Consider the following 17,021-nt stretch of genomic DNA (forward strand, 5'->3'; position numbering starts at 1 on the left):
TAAATAATCTCTTTCAGAGATTTATTCTGGATAGTAAAATGCTTTTTTTATATATCAGAATTTAAGATCACTTCAAATTAGTATTGATAAATGATAATAATTTATAAATTATATATTTTAATTAATACAGCTATCATAAGTCACATAAAAACTTGATAATATGATATTGATATTGAGTTAATGTACATTTACAAATATATTAAATGTTATGTATCTGTGTAGTGTACCCTCTAAGTTTCTGTCATTAAAAGTAACAAATTTAAAACAATTTAATGAATCTATCTTTCCACTTACTTATTTATTTTAGTATGGTAAGCAAAAAACGTAATGCAACTATTACGTTTTATACTCATGATTGATAACACTTAATATTATAATAATACAGAGTGTATCAAAAGTCTTCATCCGATTACAAATGTATATAGCTCGGCAAACGTTAGCCACTAGTAAGCGATCCATATACTAATGAAAAGTTAGATAACCAAGTTTATTTTAAGTTATCTTTCGATTAGTATATAGGTAATTTACCTGCGGCTAACGATTGCCGAACTATATAAATTTGTAATCGGATGAAGACTTTTGAAACACTCTGTATTATTGTAGCATAAAATTCTTAGTATAATTTTGATTATAAAAAATAAAAATAAAAATACATGCAAATTTATACTTTAATTAGTGCTTGTAATTTGTTTTAGATTCATCGAGTGTTTTAATACCTGTCTTTTATATCTTAGTCTAAAAATTTGAACATTATCTGTATAACGCCAATAGAAACTGACATACATTTTTAATGATTAGAATTCATTTATTTACCATGTATCCACATATAGTTTATAATGTGGTAATTTAAGGTAAATTAATGCAGTAAAATATATGGTAAAAACGAAATACTTGAATAATATGGTAAAATGCATTTTATTTAATTAAAAGAAGAATTCAAGTTAATAACACCATTTTAACCAAGAATTCCATTAATTTTCATGTAGTCAATATCATAAACTTTTAAGTAATGTAAACATACAATTGCAGAACCCTGCTCTGCCCATCTTTTATTTTTTTCCCTGAAAAGTACAAATCAGAAAATAAATATTATAAAATTTATCTTTATTCACAAATTAATAATTACCAAAAAGATGATGAGTATTTTTGATTATCAAATGTTACCGTACTCTTGAAAAGTTTTTCAAATTGTTCTGTATGATATTTTGGTAATGGTTTATTGTGTATTTTTGCCCAATTTAAAAGTTTGGTTTTTGGCAAGTCTTCCGGTCTAGGGTATAATGATCGTATATACATACACTTTAAACTATTAACATAATTTTTTGATTCTTCTTCATCAACAGAATTCTGCTTAATTCGTTTTTGGTCATTACACGCTACATCTCTTTCTTCAAAACGAAGATAGTTCATTTTCTTTTGTTTTTGACGACAGTAATCACCTAATTCCCAAAGGTCACTAAAAAGTCAAAATTATAAAATATTAGGCAAATTTAAAGTATAAATTAATTTTAATTTCCTAGGATCGGTTCACATTAGTACAGGATTGTGCAGGCAGCTAAGTCAAAATAAAGCAAAATTTAAAAACTGAAAATTAAGAATACAATAAAACAATACACTTAATAAACAAGTGAAACAGATAATAAGTTGGATCAGTAGCGCAACTAGGGGGGTGCAAAAAGGTCTTTAGCACCCCTTGCTTTTTTACCAAACTATTATTATTTTAGTGAAATACCATCAATTGGTAAATTGTCAACAGTCTTAGCACCCCACGTTTTAGAGATCTAGTTGTGCCTTTGAGTCATATATAATTATGCAATAGTCATATAGGTTAAATGTAAATCTAAAAGACATCATAACAGTATGTTTGCAATAAATTTAAACAAAACTGACTATAGACTACAAACTGTACTAATGCGAACCTGCCTTTAAACAAACCAAATTTGTTGTAAGGATGTAGACTCCAAAAAATGTCTTCCTTGCTCTGTTTCTTGAATATTTTGTAGCATATTTTGAATACAGTATTTTGTATTAGGAGCAACATTATCATAATCAACAGCATGGCGTAGGTAATCTCTTATTACAGTAAATAATTCTAATTTCCCATCTCTTTTAAATATAGAACAATTCTTTTCAGCTGTACGTGCTATCATAACACTTGAACAACCAGTTATGTTTTTGAATTTTATAATATCCTCAAACACTTTAATTTCTTTTGATCCACCACTACAAAATACATTAAAAATTAAAATAAATCAAAAATCTAATTTTTTAAAGTTATAAATATATAATAATATATAGGTGTCTAGGTGTCTCATGTTGTAATCTTATGGAGTGCTTACAACCCCTTTCAATCATTATATACAGGGTATATCTCCTGAAATAATGGAGATATCATAATATTATGGATTTTTAATAAGATTTACAGAGATAAGAATTACAAATATTTTATGTTTTAATTTGTTTTAATGTTAAGGTAAAAAAGTTAAAAAAATAATTTTTTTATTTAATTTTCAGAAAAATTGAAGATGGCCATTTTTTAGTTCATTTTTCTGAAAATATTGACATTTCAACATTTTAATTTTATTAATCTCTTGATTTTTAATCTATCAATCATGTGGCCCGTGTGCTCATATGGTTGGTGAACGTGGTAATATGCAGTTTTTCTTGAAACTAGAAAAAATGGTACAAAATGGCTATCTTCATTTTCTTTTGAAAATAATTAAATAAAAAAATATGTCAAAACATGAAATATTTGTAGTTCTTGTCCCCATGCATCTTATTAAAAACCAGAATTATGATATCTTCATTATTTCAGGAAATATCGCATTGGGTAAATCCTCACAGAACATCCTGTATACTCCTATATCCATTATCTTAAAATAACTATTTACCTGATTAAACAATGCATTATTTGAGCTAATAACACTTATGATTAAAATTTAAAGCAAGGACTATACAAGTCACAATTCAGTATATTACTCTTTTAATATTTAGTTCATTTTTAGATACTTTGTTCGAAATCATGTACTTTGCTAAATATTATCCATGAATTAAGTCAAAATAGTAAAATATTATTTTTATTAATTAAAGTGAGATCAAATCGTTATGATCGATAGATAAACTACTATATATTATATATCTATTAGTAATTTAATGTAAGTAATAAGTGACCATTATAGATTGTTATATACTATAATTGTAATAGATACTATAATAATTTAATTTTTGTTATCTATATTTAAGAATTTTAATTATATTAAATTATGATACATCTTTATTATGTTAATCTCACAGATTATTTTTAACAAATGATACATAATTGGTTAATTGATTGAAAAAAAGCAACTCTAGGCGAGACAGTTATGTAAAATTGATGTCAGAGATATCATCTATACACCAAATCAGAAAACCAAAAATAGTTTTTATTCTTACGCTAAATGTTAGCATTGTTAGCATGGGCAGATAGGCCATTTTTAACCTACCGGGAAATTTAAAAAAAGGGCCTAACCATAACACGAAGGGGGGGGGGGGGGCACCGGGAAATGCCCGGTTTCCCGGTAGGCCTATCCGCCCTTGTTGTTAACATTATAGGCAACTAAACTGTGTTAAATTTGGTTGCCTATAATGGCAACCCGTGTTAGGGTGCATTTTGTACGAAGTGTAGTAGTAAGGACAGCTAGTATTACGTATTATATATATTGTTAATATTTTATATATTTATTTATCATTACTAACTTAGCAATAACTGGGATATTTAATGCTTCAGATATAGTTTTAATGAAATGGTCTCTATTTGGATGCATTGGCCTCTCTTTAATGGTACGACCATGTATACCAATTGCAGCGATTCCAGTAGCAGCTAATTTCTTACACAACGTAACTGTATCATCAATATTTTGTAACACGCGAATCTTACATGTCACTGGTATTTTAACAGCTGAAACCACTGCAGAAAGAATTGCACAAGCTTTATCAGGATTAAATAAAAGAGCAGCTCCCATTCCTCCTTTGAGTGAGAAGTCTTTCGGGCAACCCATGTTTATGTCAATTCCTGCTACATCTTGTTCTCTAATGGTAACAATCACAAAAGTAATAATATTTAGCATTTATGGTTATTAAAATTGTACCCACACTACTTGTGCAGCCTTAGCTGCTCGTTCAGGATCACTAGTTCCAATTTGTAGAACAACATATGGCTTTTCACGTGAGCAAGTGCGGAATACTACAGTAGCATCGCTTTTGTCAATATAATCAACACTTTGTAATGTCTCTAAAAAAATTATATTGGTTGTCTATCATGTAAATGAGAATTTTTTTTTCAAATTACCATTTACTTTTCGATAACATCTTATTAGCCTATGATCAATCAATTCTTCGGTGTATACTATATCAGCTCCATAATCCAATGCTAATAAACGCATTGGTAGCGTATTTATTCTGACCATGGGTGCCAGTATAATTTTGTTGTCGTAACATAGTTGTTTAATGTTTTCCATACAGACCATAAATACACTACACTTAGTAAAAATAACGATATTTTGTAACGAAAATAATTATTTCTCTTGGTTAACTAAAAAACTTAAATTAATAATACGATTAACTGGTTGAATAACTTATATTTTATCACGAAAAAATATCTTATTTTTTGTATTTTAGATTTATTTTATATTTTTATAGTATCATACTATTAAATTACTATGAAAAAAATACTAAAAATCAAAATAATAACTTCACTTTTTCTGTTTTCATCATTCGATAGGTAATACATTTAAAATTTAAAAGTGTGTGATTATGCAATCATAATATTTATAATCGTATCATAAATTCTGTATATCCACCACGGATATAGATGTAGATCCGTGATATCCACCTAGCTTTGGTTTGTGGTTAATATATGTATAATCACATAATACTGATAAAAGTTAACTACCGTGATAGTAATTCAAATTTCAGATAAATGATGTGGTTTGTTTGCAACGAAAATTCAAAATATTAGATTAATAAATACATTTTTCCTCATTTGAAGAATTTAAGTAGTATATTAGTTTATTTAGTCATGTTAATTAGGTATTTGCAACTTCTAGTATACAAATAATAATTATAACGAACAGTTGTTACCAACAGTCACTATAAACGAGTTGAACTAAGTTATAAATCTGACGTTTGTTTTCTAGAATTAGAAAAAAAAGTCCCCAAGGTAATACTAACAATAGTACACACATAAAACTTATTATAAATATTACTTATAGTTTTACATTATAATAGTTGGTTTATAGGTTTGTTACTATAACATGGGCGGATAGGGCATTTTTGGCCCACCGAGAAATTTTAAAAAGGGGCCCCCCACATAAAAAAAAACAGTCTAAAAAGGCCCCCTTTACCGAAATACGAAGGGGGGCCCACCGGGAAACAGGCCTATCTGCTCATGTACTATAATAAAATAATAGTGATTTATAAATTGTGTCTACATTATTAATAAGATATTTAAAAATAATTTGTATATGATATTTAGGTTAAAGTTAAAGATAAGGTTTAGGTCTTATAATATTCATCACACTGTGGTAAATTTTAGTTTTACCTAGTCAAACCTCACTTTTTGAAACGTTAATTGACATTGACACAATAGTGATAAAAGATTGATATTTTTTTCAAAAATTACTTTTTTAATACTTTGAAGATTTTTTTAGTTGCTCTAAAAGCATAATTTAATCATAAAACATGGACGTCCAAATTTTTAATATTTTTCTAACACGATGGTTAAAATACTGTTCAAGTCTTGATAATCTTTTTAAATTTTAATAACTGGAAATACACATTTTAGGTGTATCAATAAAGAGTGCTATGAAAGTATTGTAGTTTACATATCAAATAGGAAGACGATCATGTTAGATCAAGTATAAGTTATTCTAGGGAGGCGGGCTCCAGTTGGCCCAAGAAAAAAAGGAGATGAAAACCGTCCAAAAATGAACTATAAGGGAGGCAAGATGGGGAATGTTTGATTTACCCACCCACAATGTTGTACAAATACCTATTATTTATGTTTTTTTATTTTTTATTACGTCTTCTTGATTATTAAAGATATTATTATTAAAAAGGACTTATTGAAAACTCTTTTGGTAATTTTATGATTAACCTAACTCTTAACTGTATAGAACAATACCATGGTTTAATAGAACCATATACTGATATACTTGGTTTTGTGTGAGGATTTATTTAAATTATCATTACTTCACATCAAGATCTTGGCTGGGAAAAATTGGGGGAGGGAGGGGTTTGGAGTTCGGACCTCCTTAGCTAAGGTATTGCCTCCCCTGCCAAGAAGACCTGTGTACATTTATGATAATAAATCATAATCAAAACAATTTTAATAATCAAACAATTCAAAGGAAACTATCAATAGCAATTTAAAATGTAATGCAAAAGATTTGTATGAAATAAAATACATTTTTACATTTTACTAAGACAATCATCCTACACAATGATATAAAGTTACTTAAAATATCATTCAAATCATTGCACAAATTCATAAAAAAACCCTTTTTAAATTAAACAAAATCTTGAATGACGTGTAGTATGCCAAGACTATGATTGCATTTGACACTGTACCTATTAAATATTGGCACATAGACAACAATCACAAAAGTATGACCATATACAGTGGCGACGAACTCATATGTCATGTGAAGCGATCGCTTCATATCTTAAATAGGCGGTTGGATGTGTACTACAGGTGAGTTCTTAGGGTTAATGAGTTAATAAAGTTAAATAAGGTGTTATTTATATTATAATTGATACCTGATAGTGTGTGACATAGATATTAGAAGTCAAATAAACAATAATTTTAGATTTTGCTTCACAAAAAAAGTCCGAGTTCGGCGCCACTGATCATATAGGTACTAGAATCACCAATAAGTTACTTCACTATAAATCTGTATAGTATACTACTATTCAGAGCAATGTTAAATGAATAAATAACATAATTAGACAGTTGTATGTAGGCAGTCATCACTTTGTAATTTTTAACATTTAATCAATCAAGATAAAAATAAAAAATAAATATTTATACATATTTACATATGGACATAATAACTATAAATATTAGATTATTAATAATTATGTACATTAAATGTTAGATTTTTCATAATACCCTTGGTTCTTCTGTATTTATTTTGTTTGAATTACTATTTTCTTGTTGAGGTTTACCAGCTTGTCGAAATCTCTCAAGTATCATTGCTTCATAATCCAAAAATGCCTAGGAAAATTATAATTTTTTTATAAATACTTAATTAATTAAAATGGATTAAAAAAATTACTTGTGCAGATGATGTAGTTTTTGAAGTATTTTCAGTATGATTGACATTTTGATTTTGATGAGCTGAAAAGATATTACTAGGATTTTGGGCAGAAGTATGAGTAGAGCTCTTTTTATTCTCTTGTCCATAATCTCCGAGAAAACTCACAATTAGTGGACAATTTGGATAACCAACTTCCAAATTTTTGGCATTTATCTAGCAAAATGAGGTATTTGTATGAACATAGAAAATTATTTATATAACATTTAATTTAATTTAAAATTACTTACAGCAGAAGTCTTAGATTTGTACTCAACAAGAGCAACACATTTTTTGTTTTCTAGAACCACAACAGTTATTACATCGCCATGCTATAATATGTAGTATATTAGAAATTAATATTCAAAATACAGTTTTGATAAATAACAACTTACCTTAGAAAACAATGATGTTAAATTGTCTTTGTTATATACTCCATTTTCCTTCCATTTTACTTTCAGCTTGAACGAACCAATCTTTTCTTTTTCAGATTCTTGTTGCTTAAGGAGCTCATTAACTCGAGCTCTTTCTTTTGCAAGTAGAGATGAACTTTCTTTTCTTAAACGCTCCAGTTCTTTCTATAATAAATATATATATATATTAGAAAAGAAAAAAATGAATAAAATAAAAAGTTACCTCAAAATTACGTTCCACTGTATCTTTTTGTTTTCCTAATGCCGCATTTTCTCTTTTAACAAGATCATCTATAAGCTTTTTTCTTTTTGAATCATATTCTTTTTCGCGCAATTTTGCAGCAATTTTAGCATTTACTAATTTGTCATAAGCTAACTAAGATTAAATAAAATATATGTAAAAAAAAACCATTTACAATATAAAAGCAATAAATCTTACTCGTGCTGCAGTGTCTGTAAGAATAGTTAATATTTTAGATAACTGCAAGAACAATTGAGCTGCTTTAGGATTATCGGGATTTTTATCTGGATGGCATTGTAGAGCTTTTTTCCGATATGCTGTTTTAATCTAATTGAAATAACCAATAAATAATAAGTAGTAAGTAGTAATAAGTAGTACATGAATAATTAAAAATTTACATACCTCTTTTTCAGTAGCGGACTGTTGAATCTCAAGTATTCCATAAAGATCTAAATCTTTCAAATCTGAATCCATCTTAAAAAAGATGCTTAATAATAAGAATTCTATAACAACAGTCACAATGCACAATATAAAATACCGTGTTACAAGTTACAACTTAATCAAAGTAATTATATGTTTATAACTACCTTTGAGGCTTTGATATTATGAAAAGTTCTAAAATGGGTAAATTATAGTTTGTTATCAGTTGATACCTTAACCGGGCTTAACGGATAGCACAACTACTGATTATATAATAAATAATAATATTGTTCTGTGGTACGTCATACCTTGTCTGCTTATAGTTGTATATATGGTTATGTTTATCAATACAACTGTTTCTGTTATTTTTATTCGTAGATGGTAAATTAGTATTTAGTAATCACTATTTTTTTTTATAATCTTGTCAGCTTGTCTCATCGACGGCCGATAACAATTTAAATTTTTTATGAGATGTTTTTCTTTTAAATATTTATATTTATTGAATTTAATTTTTTCATTATAATACATCATAATGAATCCTGGCATCCCAATTTTTCCTACTATGATTCCAAATATTGTCAACCCGTTATGGTTTAGTGTTGATGAGCCTAAAAACGAAGATACAGAGCTTATACGAATAGAGAGTATCCACCAAAATTGGGTAAAATTAAGAATATTTACTAAAATATTTTATAAACGGATTTAATAATAATGATTTATTCATTTTTTAGTTACTTACATTAACAAATAAAATCAATGACAAAGACTTTCCAGTACCAATTGGCAAAACAGCGACTGAAGTAATACACTTGTTATAATATTTTTATCATGATTAATAATTTTCTTGCATTGTTTATATTGCAGTTTGTGTTTACTAGTGGTAGTTTACCTGTATGTTATAATATTATTTTTAGTAATATTTGAAGTAGTTGTATTGAAGTATAATTTTTAAATTCTAAAAAAAGGTACAAAGGTATCTATAAAGTATTTATTATAAAATTGTAAAACAAATATTTATCTAAAGACTAAAATATTCATGTTTAGGTACAACTTAATATAATTATTCTATTCTAGACAGTGTTTAGCATTAATGGTTATGCTATCATTATATTATTTTTAGAGACAGGACATTGATGACCTAAAAATGTATTAAAAATGCTTTAATGTCCTAAAAAATATAGAAAATGACCAAAAAAATATTAAAAATGTTTGTACACAAAATTTAATGAACATTTATATTTTAAGTTCAATTTACAGTTGAAAAAAATATATGAAATTATTAAAAAGTAAAATATGAATAAAAAAAACTTAGTTTTCATTTGACTAATAAGTAATTAGTTAATAACTAGTTATACTTGTTTCAATAAAAAATAATAAAAAAATTGTTTTTGAGAAATTTTCTTTAAAATCTAAAATTTGAGAAAAATGCCCCATATTGTACAATCAACTACTAAAAATGATCTATAATATGAAAAAATAACATTAAAAATCAAAAAATGTATACCTTAAAATGCAAAAAATTGCAAAATAAAATTAGTATATTTTGAATTGAGGGAGCATGAAACAAATTTTTAGCTAAGGTAGCAATTTATAGGATTAAAGAAAAAAAATGCAAGTCATCAATATCTTATCTATAATTTATTATTATAAATAGCAATGTATATTGTATGCTTCCTTAATTATAATTTACTTAATTAATTTTCTTCTTTATTTAGGTGCAAGATGAAGAGGATGAAGAGGATGAGGAGGAAGAAGTTAATGCTTCAGATGATAGTGAAACCCATGATGAGGAAGATGATGATGTCGAAATGGATGTTACCAATACATATGATCGAGATTCACCCATTTCTGTTTCTACTAGATAAAAATAAATAATAATAATTATGGTTTAAATCATTGATAATGATGGGCAAAATTGTATACTCATTTAAATATTTCATCATATAATACATCTAATAAGTGTTAAATACATCTTTAAATTATTTTCATTCATCATATATTTTACAATTTTAAAATAATTAATTAATTGAACAAAATAAAAAAAATTAACAAGTGTTCAAATTATACATAATCATGGGCAGATAGGCCATTTTTGGCCTACCGGGAAATTTTAAAAAGGGGCCCCCACTTGAAAAAAAATGTCTAAAAAGGGCCCCATTACCGAAATACGAAGTGGGGGCCCACCGGGAAATGTCTGGTTTCCAGGTAGGCCTATCCGCCCATGTACATAATTTATTAGTATTATTATTATTTTCTTTTTAATAAATCAGTGTTAATATAGGGCAGTTCTTAGTAATTAATCATTACTTCAAAAGGTATTTATAAGTTGTACATGATCTAATTTGATTTGTTATTTAAATAGTGAAATTAATTTATTTTTTATAAAAAAAATGTAAGTTTTTCAAAAATTTATTTTCTAGTCTTTTAAAGGGTACACAATTTGACATGCGGTCATGAACGTGTTAAAATGTTGAAAATATTTTTTTTCATCAATGTGAAATGTTTTTTTGAACAACCACAAATTTTAATTTAATATTTTTTACTACAATTTTTAATTTTTTTATTATAATTTCAAAATAAAATAAAATGTGTTACTGTTCAGAGTGCTTTGCAAAATGTTGATCCACTTCTCCACTTATTAAATACTTTTAAATTAACTAATTAAATTTGTTCAATTTAATTATACATCTGTGATCTGACGATCTGTACTTAATATTTATTATTTATATAGTTATTGTTTATGTAATTGTAATAGGCAATAGGGTGTAATACACTAATATACAGTGTAGTGTAGTATTGAAGTACTATAGAGTATAGGGCATTATTTAATATAATCCATTGTGACAAAATAAATGATATTTTTTTTAATTTGTGATACTATCAGAGCCGGCCTTAGAGTGGAGCTAGACTTGGAGCTAATCGTATTTTTTTTTTTTTTATTTTCGCCTAAAAATTATAGTATATAATAATGTATAATTCCATGAATGCTTGACCCAAAATGTCATACCAAACTACCAAAGCGTGAAGCCGCTGGCCCCTGCCTAAAACCGGCACTGGATACTTTTACTAATTACTACTATTTTTTATTACATAACGTAGATGTAGGAATATATACTTATTTAGTATTTAATACAAATTATAAGATAGTGGTTATATAGTTAGTGTAAAATAATAACATTGATTATATACTTTATTTATAATCAATTATGGTAATAATAATAGACATATAATAGTATATTCCTATGGTAATAATATTTAGGGATGTATAGCTAGCGAGCTACTCGACTCGATGAGTCGATTAATATTAATTATTAATGTAATCAGTATTCAGTAATCACCATCTGTTGAATGATCATGAATGTAATTATTAATAAATTATGAGTGATAAAAATTCGTTCAACGTCTGTTATCATTAAGTGTTCAAGGTCATAAATTATGCACACTTCGAGTGAAATTTAAATTGCTTCCGAATTTTTCATTAATGATTTATATTTTCTATTATCTAGAAAACGTGTCGGTTAATAGTTATTCCTTAAATTTTTATGATATTATTCATTACAAATTTTGGCTGATTAGTCAATAATTATGCAATACAAGCTGACTAAAGTCTAAAATGTTTTTAGAAAAGTAAAATTAAGCTCAGTGTTTGGTGAGGTATGTTAGTTAAAATGTTGAGTAGAACAATTGGATTAGGTATTCTGAGTGGTACAGTAGCAACTGCTTACTCTTATTATGAAAATGATTTTAATATCGATTCAGTCGGCATTGTTCGATTTAGTCGAGCTGCCACTACTGTAAGTTTTAGTTTTATTCTCAGAGTAAATGTAATGTATTAATCATATTTCAATGCCAAAAATATTTTATTTAGGGAATACATGTGATGTATCATTACAAGACTACTCTGTATGCACCATCAGTTAACAAATCTTTACCAAATTATCAAGAAATAAGATCAAAAGTATGTTATGTTTTATATATTATTTTTTTATTTTATAAAATTTCACATCAGTCTGTTAATATTTACTAATTTTGTTTAGTCTCACGGGAAAGCTGCTGAATTGTTACTAGAACTATGTCGCACTAATAAAGGTGTTTATATTAAGATTGGACAACACATTGGAGCATTAGAAAATCTTTTTCCAAAAGAATATACAGACACATTGAAGGTTTTGCACAGTCAAGCTCCCATTACACCATTAAAAGAAATTTACAAAGTAATCAAAGAGGACCTTAAACAAGATGTAAGTATAATATTCTTAAGCATATTAAATTATATGTGTGTATTCACACATTTTATAATACAATATAATATATACAATACAATATAGCACTGTTTCTTTACCTTTAATTACATAATCATTTTTTTCTTTAAAATAACCATTTATTATAGAAATTAACACATTTTAACAATAAAAATATATGGTTGATCAACTTCTTGTAAGCAATAAGGCTTGTGTTGGAGGTTAAGAGTTATAATAGTTAATAGTATATGTGGATAAATTTAGATTGTTTAATATAATTCCTATTACAATAATTAATCACTAATTAAATGAAAAACTTATAAATACATAAAAAAATTTTGGTAATAAATACAACATAAGAAAGATACATGATCATATGAAAGAACAAGATAATTTAGTTGTTATATAAAGTGAACGAGAATACTAAAACACATAAATATACATATAAAATACAAAATATAAATATAAATAGGTAGATCATTTCTTACATAATAGTATTTTATTAAGATATATATTTAAATTTTTTGTAGAATTAGTTCTCAGATATTTTTTGTTATTAAAATTTAGTGAATTGAAAGCTTTAGGTCTTAGATGATCCATTAATTTATGGCCTGTACTTTTTTTGCTGAATAATTTATATTAATATTGTAGGCAATAGTTTCTCGTTTATTAGTAATATTTTCATTGGTGGAAGTTTTTTTAAGATAAAAGAAATAATTAGTTTCTTGTATAGCTGACATACAGGTAGAACACCAAGTTCTAGGTAGATTTTGTTTGTAGAACCAATTTTTAATTTCATTTAGGTAGATACGAATGGCTTTATTCTGTTGTGTGATAAATGGTCTTAGTATATTCACAGTAGCTCCTCCATACTATTATGTCATATTGACAAATCGATTGATATAGAGACATGTATATTATTCTCATGATATCATTAGAGGAAAAATTTTGTATATTATAAAGTTTGAATATGATTGTTCTTAACCGCGTTGTAATCTTTAGTATATGTATATGCCAGCTCATATTATAATCGAAAGTCAGACCTAAATATCTGGGATGTCAAATCCATGGCACGTGAAAAATTAAAATATTTTTATGATATATATTATTTAATAAGTGAAAATATTTTGGGCATACGGCTTTTATCGATCAATAACGATTATTCAATTTTATCTGCTGATAAACTCAATCTGACACTTGAAAAAAAAAGTTAACTTTTGACACGTAGTGTTCAAAAGGTTTGTCATCCCTGCATTAGTGTCTCTATTTATTTTGGAGTATGTAGTTGAGTTAGCTGTGTTATTATCGTTATTACACACTAATAATTCTTGAAAAATGAAGTTTGAGCAATTGTATATAGAGAAGGTACACTACAAACTGTTTTTTGATAGTTTATAGTTATTTTTATAGAGTTTAGTTTCTGGATTAAATGGTTTATTTCCTTAATGATTTATTATGGACTATATAGATTCCATGAATTATCAGAATAAATTATACATGTATCATCCACATACATAGTTATAGACCCATCAATTTGCATGTTGCATATACTATTTATGTGCATTATACATTTATGTATAATAATAATAATAATAATATAATAATATGTTAGAAGTAATTATTTGTATCCACAGATTTTTACACAAATTAAGAGATTATAATGTGAGGAGCTGGTCTGTATGTCAATATATGTTTGACTAAATTTTATTAAAAATAATTTTCAAATTTTGTATTTATATTACACATTTTTAAAAAAACTATATTTTTAATTATTTGAAATTTGAATACATGTTTATTATTTTATCATAGATAACATAGTTTAAACATTTTTCACTTTTTTTAAAACTAGTTATTAAAAAATATTAAAACTTGATACTATTACTTTAAGATTAGGTTTATGAAAAATAAAAATAATATAAATATTGATACTAAAAATAATTTTCTTAGGAATAATAATTTTTTTCTTTATTCATAAATCTTCAGAACAAAATTGTTCTAAAATGAAAAATTGGAATTGGAATTATTCAACGACCTATCCAAAATTATTTTCAACCTCGAATGGATCCCCAAGGTTGAAACATTGCAATATAGTATGTAGTATATATTTATTGCATGAATAAAATATATTATGTTAATAAGTTGATATTATTTATAATTAAAGGCCGATCAATTATTTAGCGAAATAGATCCAAAACCACTGGGTGCAGCTTCTTTAGCTCAAGTACACAAGGCAAAATTACGATCAACAGGAGAAAATGTTGCTATTAAAGTCCAGCATTCATATGTTCGGGGAGATGCCAAAATAGATATTGCTATAATTGAGGTAACCTAACGTACAATACAAATCAATGCAAATTTTTCTGGGCATGCTCGAGAATAAAAACATAATTACAAAAATTCTTTTATCATCAATTATTAGTTATTAATTATTTTATGACAATAATAATATTTGACAGAAATTTGGTTAAATTTATATGTATTAAATTAAATTTAATTAATAATTTTTACTGGAAGAACATCTGATAACGAGTGTTAGCTATATGACACTTGTTATTGCAGGGAAATACCAGACTGTGCCAAGAATCTTTCTGCTAGCAGCTTCAACTCTAACTATCCAGAGTATGTTCATTTAGTTATACTTTGAGCAGATGCAGATGATTTGTTTTATTAATATTAAAATTTACCAAATAAGTTGTAATTAAAAAATGAGCATTTCTATGTTTTGGAGCCTTGATTTGTTACTGATATAAATATTATATTAATATCATCATAAACTCCATATTTTTAATAATAATGCTAATCACATTGTTTTAGACTTTAGTGAACATTGGTTCATATATTTTTCCTGATTTTAAATTTCAATGGCTTGTGAAACAAACAAAACAGAATATACCAAAAGAATTAGATTTTACAATTGAAGCACAAAATACTGAAACTCTTAGATCAATGTTCAAACACTTTAAGTGGTTAAAGGTATTTTTATTTTAAGATAATATAATCAAATACATTTTTTATGCAACTTATATTACAGTAATTTAACTTGTATAAAATATGTTTAAAATAACCCACCCAAAATTAATTTAAAATTAATGTTAAAGTATATATTTGTATTATTAATTTCTAGGTACCAAAGATATATGATCAGTTTAGTTCTTCTAGAGTCTTAACATTAGAATTCTTTGAAGGTGGACAAATCAATGATCTTGATTACATCAATCGAAATAAGTAAGCATAAATACTAATGCAATTTGTAATAATTAATAACCACATATACCTTGTATATAATAACCGTGCTAACAACTGATGATAATAATATATCAGTGTTTTAATATTTAATACATATTTAATATATTTAATGTTCTATTACATATTATGTTGTTCATTTATATTAAATTGTGGTGTGAATAAAAATAATCAAAGTATATACATTTAGATTGAAAGTGGATGAAATATCTGACAAATTGGGAAGTTTATACAGTGAAATGATATTCAAAAATGGATTTGTACACAGTGATCCTCATCCTGGTAATTTATTGGTAAACAAAGACAAGAATGGCCAATTAAATTTAATACTTTTGGATCATGGACTTTATGCTGTAAGCTTTAAATTTAAATGTTTATCTGTTTTATTTTTCAATTAACTATTTGTTTCAGACATTAACTGATAGCTTTCGACGTACATATGCTAAATTATGGATGAGTATATTGGATAATAATCATGATAGAATGAAAAAATACTGCACCAAACTGGGAGTAGCTGAAATGTATGGTCTACTTGTGTGTATGGTAGCTGGACGCACTTGGGATTCAGTTCAAGATGGCATTGCTACTAAGAAATTAACTGATGCCGAAGTAATCAAAAATATTAAAAGTATAAAAAAAAAATAATTATTTTTAGTTTTTATTTTATTTTATTTTATAGAAAGAAAAATTTCAAAGTGGAATTCCATTAGTGTTGACGGAAACTTTGTATATTCTGCAAACTGTAAATCCTCAAATTTTGTTATTACTTAAAACTAATGACCTAATACGTGGTATTGATACAACTTTGGGAACATTGTCAAAGTAAAGTATTTTATTTATTTATTAATAAATTAAAAATATAATATGTTGTTATGTATATTTATAGGTTAACATCTTTACGTCCAATGACTGTAAGCTGTATAAACACTATATATGATAAACCGTTATACAAAAGTACATTTTGGACCAGCCTAAGTATTCAATTCAGAAAACAATGGTCACTTTTAAAAGCTAAACTATTTTTTTTCTGGCTCAGCATTATTGATACAGCTTAATTTTAAAAATTATCTGTAATCACAAGTTAATTAATTAAAGTATTTTTTCATAAATATTGTAAGTTATATTTTTATTA

General features: G+C 26.3%; 4 protein-coding genes across 6 annotated transcripts; 2 read left to right on the plus strand and 2 right to left on the minus strand.

The window, feature by feature from the left end:
* Window positions 1–896: 896 nt before the first annotated feature.
* On the minus strand, window positions 897–4,779 carry LOC132917745 (tRNA-dihydrouridine(20) synthase [NAD(P)+]-like). Of its 2 annotated transcripts, none has more exons than XM_060978623.1 (6): window positions 4,328–4,779; window positions 4,132–4,270; window positions 3,736–4,068; window positions 1,936–2,223; window positions 1,127–1,456; window positions 897–1,061 (listed from the first exon to the last, which is right to left on the minus strand). In XM_060978623.1, exons 1-6 carry the CDS (start codon window positions 4,503–4,505, stop codon window positions 956–958), a joined length of 1,374 nt encoding a protein of 457 aa, XP_060834606.1. In that variant the 5' UTR covers window positions 4,506–4,779; the 3' UTR covers window positions 897–955. The 2 variants fall into 2 exon arrangements, with proteins under 2 accessions (XP_060834606.1, XP_060834607.1); XM_060978624.1 differs by having other exon boundaries at window positions 4,335–4,498.
* Window positions 4,780–7,005: 2,226 nt separating this feature from the next.
* Window positions 7,006–8,672, minus strand: LOC132930442 (dnaJ homolog subfamily C member 17). Of its 2 annotated transcripts, XM_060996331.1 has the most exons (8): window positions 8,573–8,672; window positions 8,388–8,488; window positions 8,184–8,312; window positions 7,968–8,120; window positions 7,727–7,909; window positions 7,583–7,663; window positions 7,314–7,508; window positions 7,006–7,252 (listed from the first exon to the last, which is right to left on the minus strand). In XM_060996331.1, the coding sequence occupies exons 2-8, from the start codon at window positions 8,457–8,459 to the stop codon at window positions 7,139–7,141; spliced, it is 927 nt and encodes a 308-aa protein (XP_060852314.1). In that variant the 5' UTR covers window positions 8,460–8,488; window positions 8,573–8,672; the 3' UTR covers window positions 7,006–7,138. The 2 variants fall into 2 exon arrangements, with proteins under 2 accessions (XP_060852314.1, XP_060852306.1); XM_060996323.1 differs by having other exon boundaries at window positions 8,388–8,632.
* Window positions 8,673–8,774: 102 nt separating this feature from the next.
* Window positions 8,775–11,273, plus strand: LOC132930457 (anaphase-promoting complex subunit 15). The gene is made up of 3 exons (XM_060996343.1): window positions 8,775–9,066; window positions 9,137–9,205; window positions 10,121–11,273. The coding sequence occupies exons 1-3, from the start codon at window positions 8,938–8,940 to the stop codon at window positions 10,268–10,270; spliced, it is 348 nt and encodes a 115-aa protein (XP_060852326.1). The 5' UTR covers window positions 8,775–8,937; the 3' UTR covers window positions 10,271–11,273.
* A 543-nt stretch (window positions 11,274–11,816) lies between these two features.
* Window positions 11,817–16,998, plus strand: LOC132930433 (aarF domain-containing kinase 1). Its single transcript, XM_060996311.1, has 10 exons — window positions 11,817–12,199; window positions 12,274–12,363; window positions 12,443–12,646; window positions 14,808–14,969; window positions 15,461–15,619; window positions 15,771–15,871; window positions 16,080–16,242; window positions 16,301–16,498; window positions 16,569–16,711; window positions 16,776–16,998. Exons 1-10 carry the CDS (start codon window positions 12,062–12,064, stop codon window positions 16,942–16,944), a joined length of 1,527 nt encoding a protein of 508 aa, XP_060852294.1. The 5' UTR covers window positions 11,817–12,061; the 3' UTR covers window positions 16,945–16,998.
* The last annotated feature ends 23 nt before the right edge of the window (window positions 16,999–17,021 follow it).

Source organism: Rhopalosiphum padi, chromosome 1 (assembly GCF_020882245.1).
Source record: "Rhopalosiphum padi isolate XX-2018 chromosome 1, ASM2088224v1, whole genome shotgun sequence".
NCBI classification, from domain to species: Eukaryota; Metazoa; Arthropoda; class Insecta; order Hemiptera; family Aphididae; genus Rhopalosiphum; species Rhopalosiphum padi.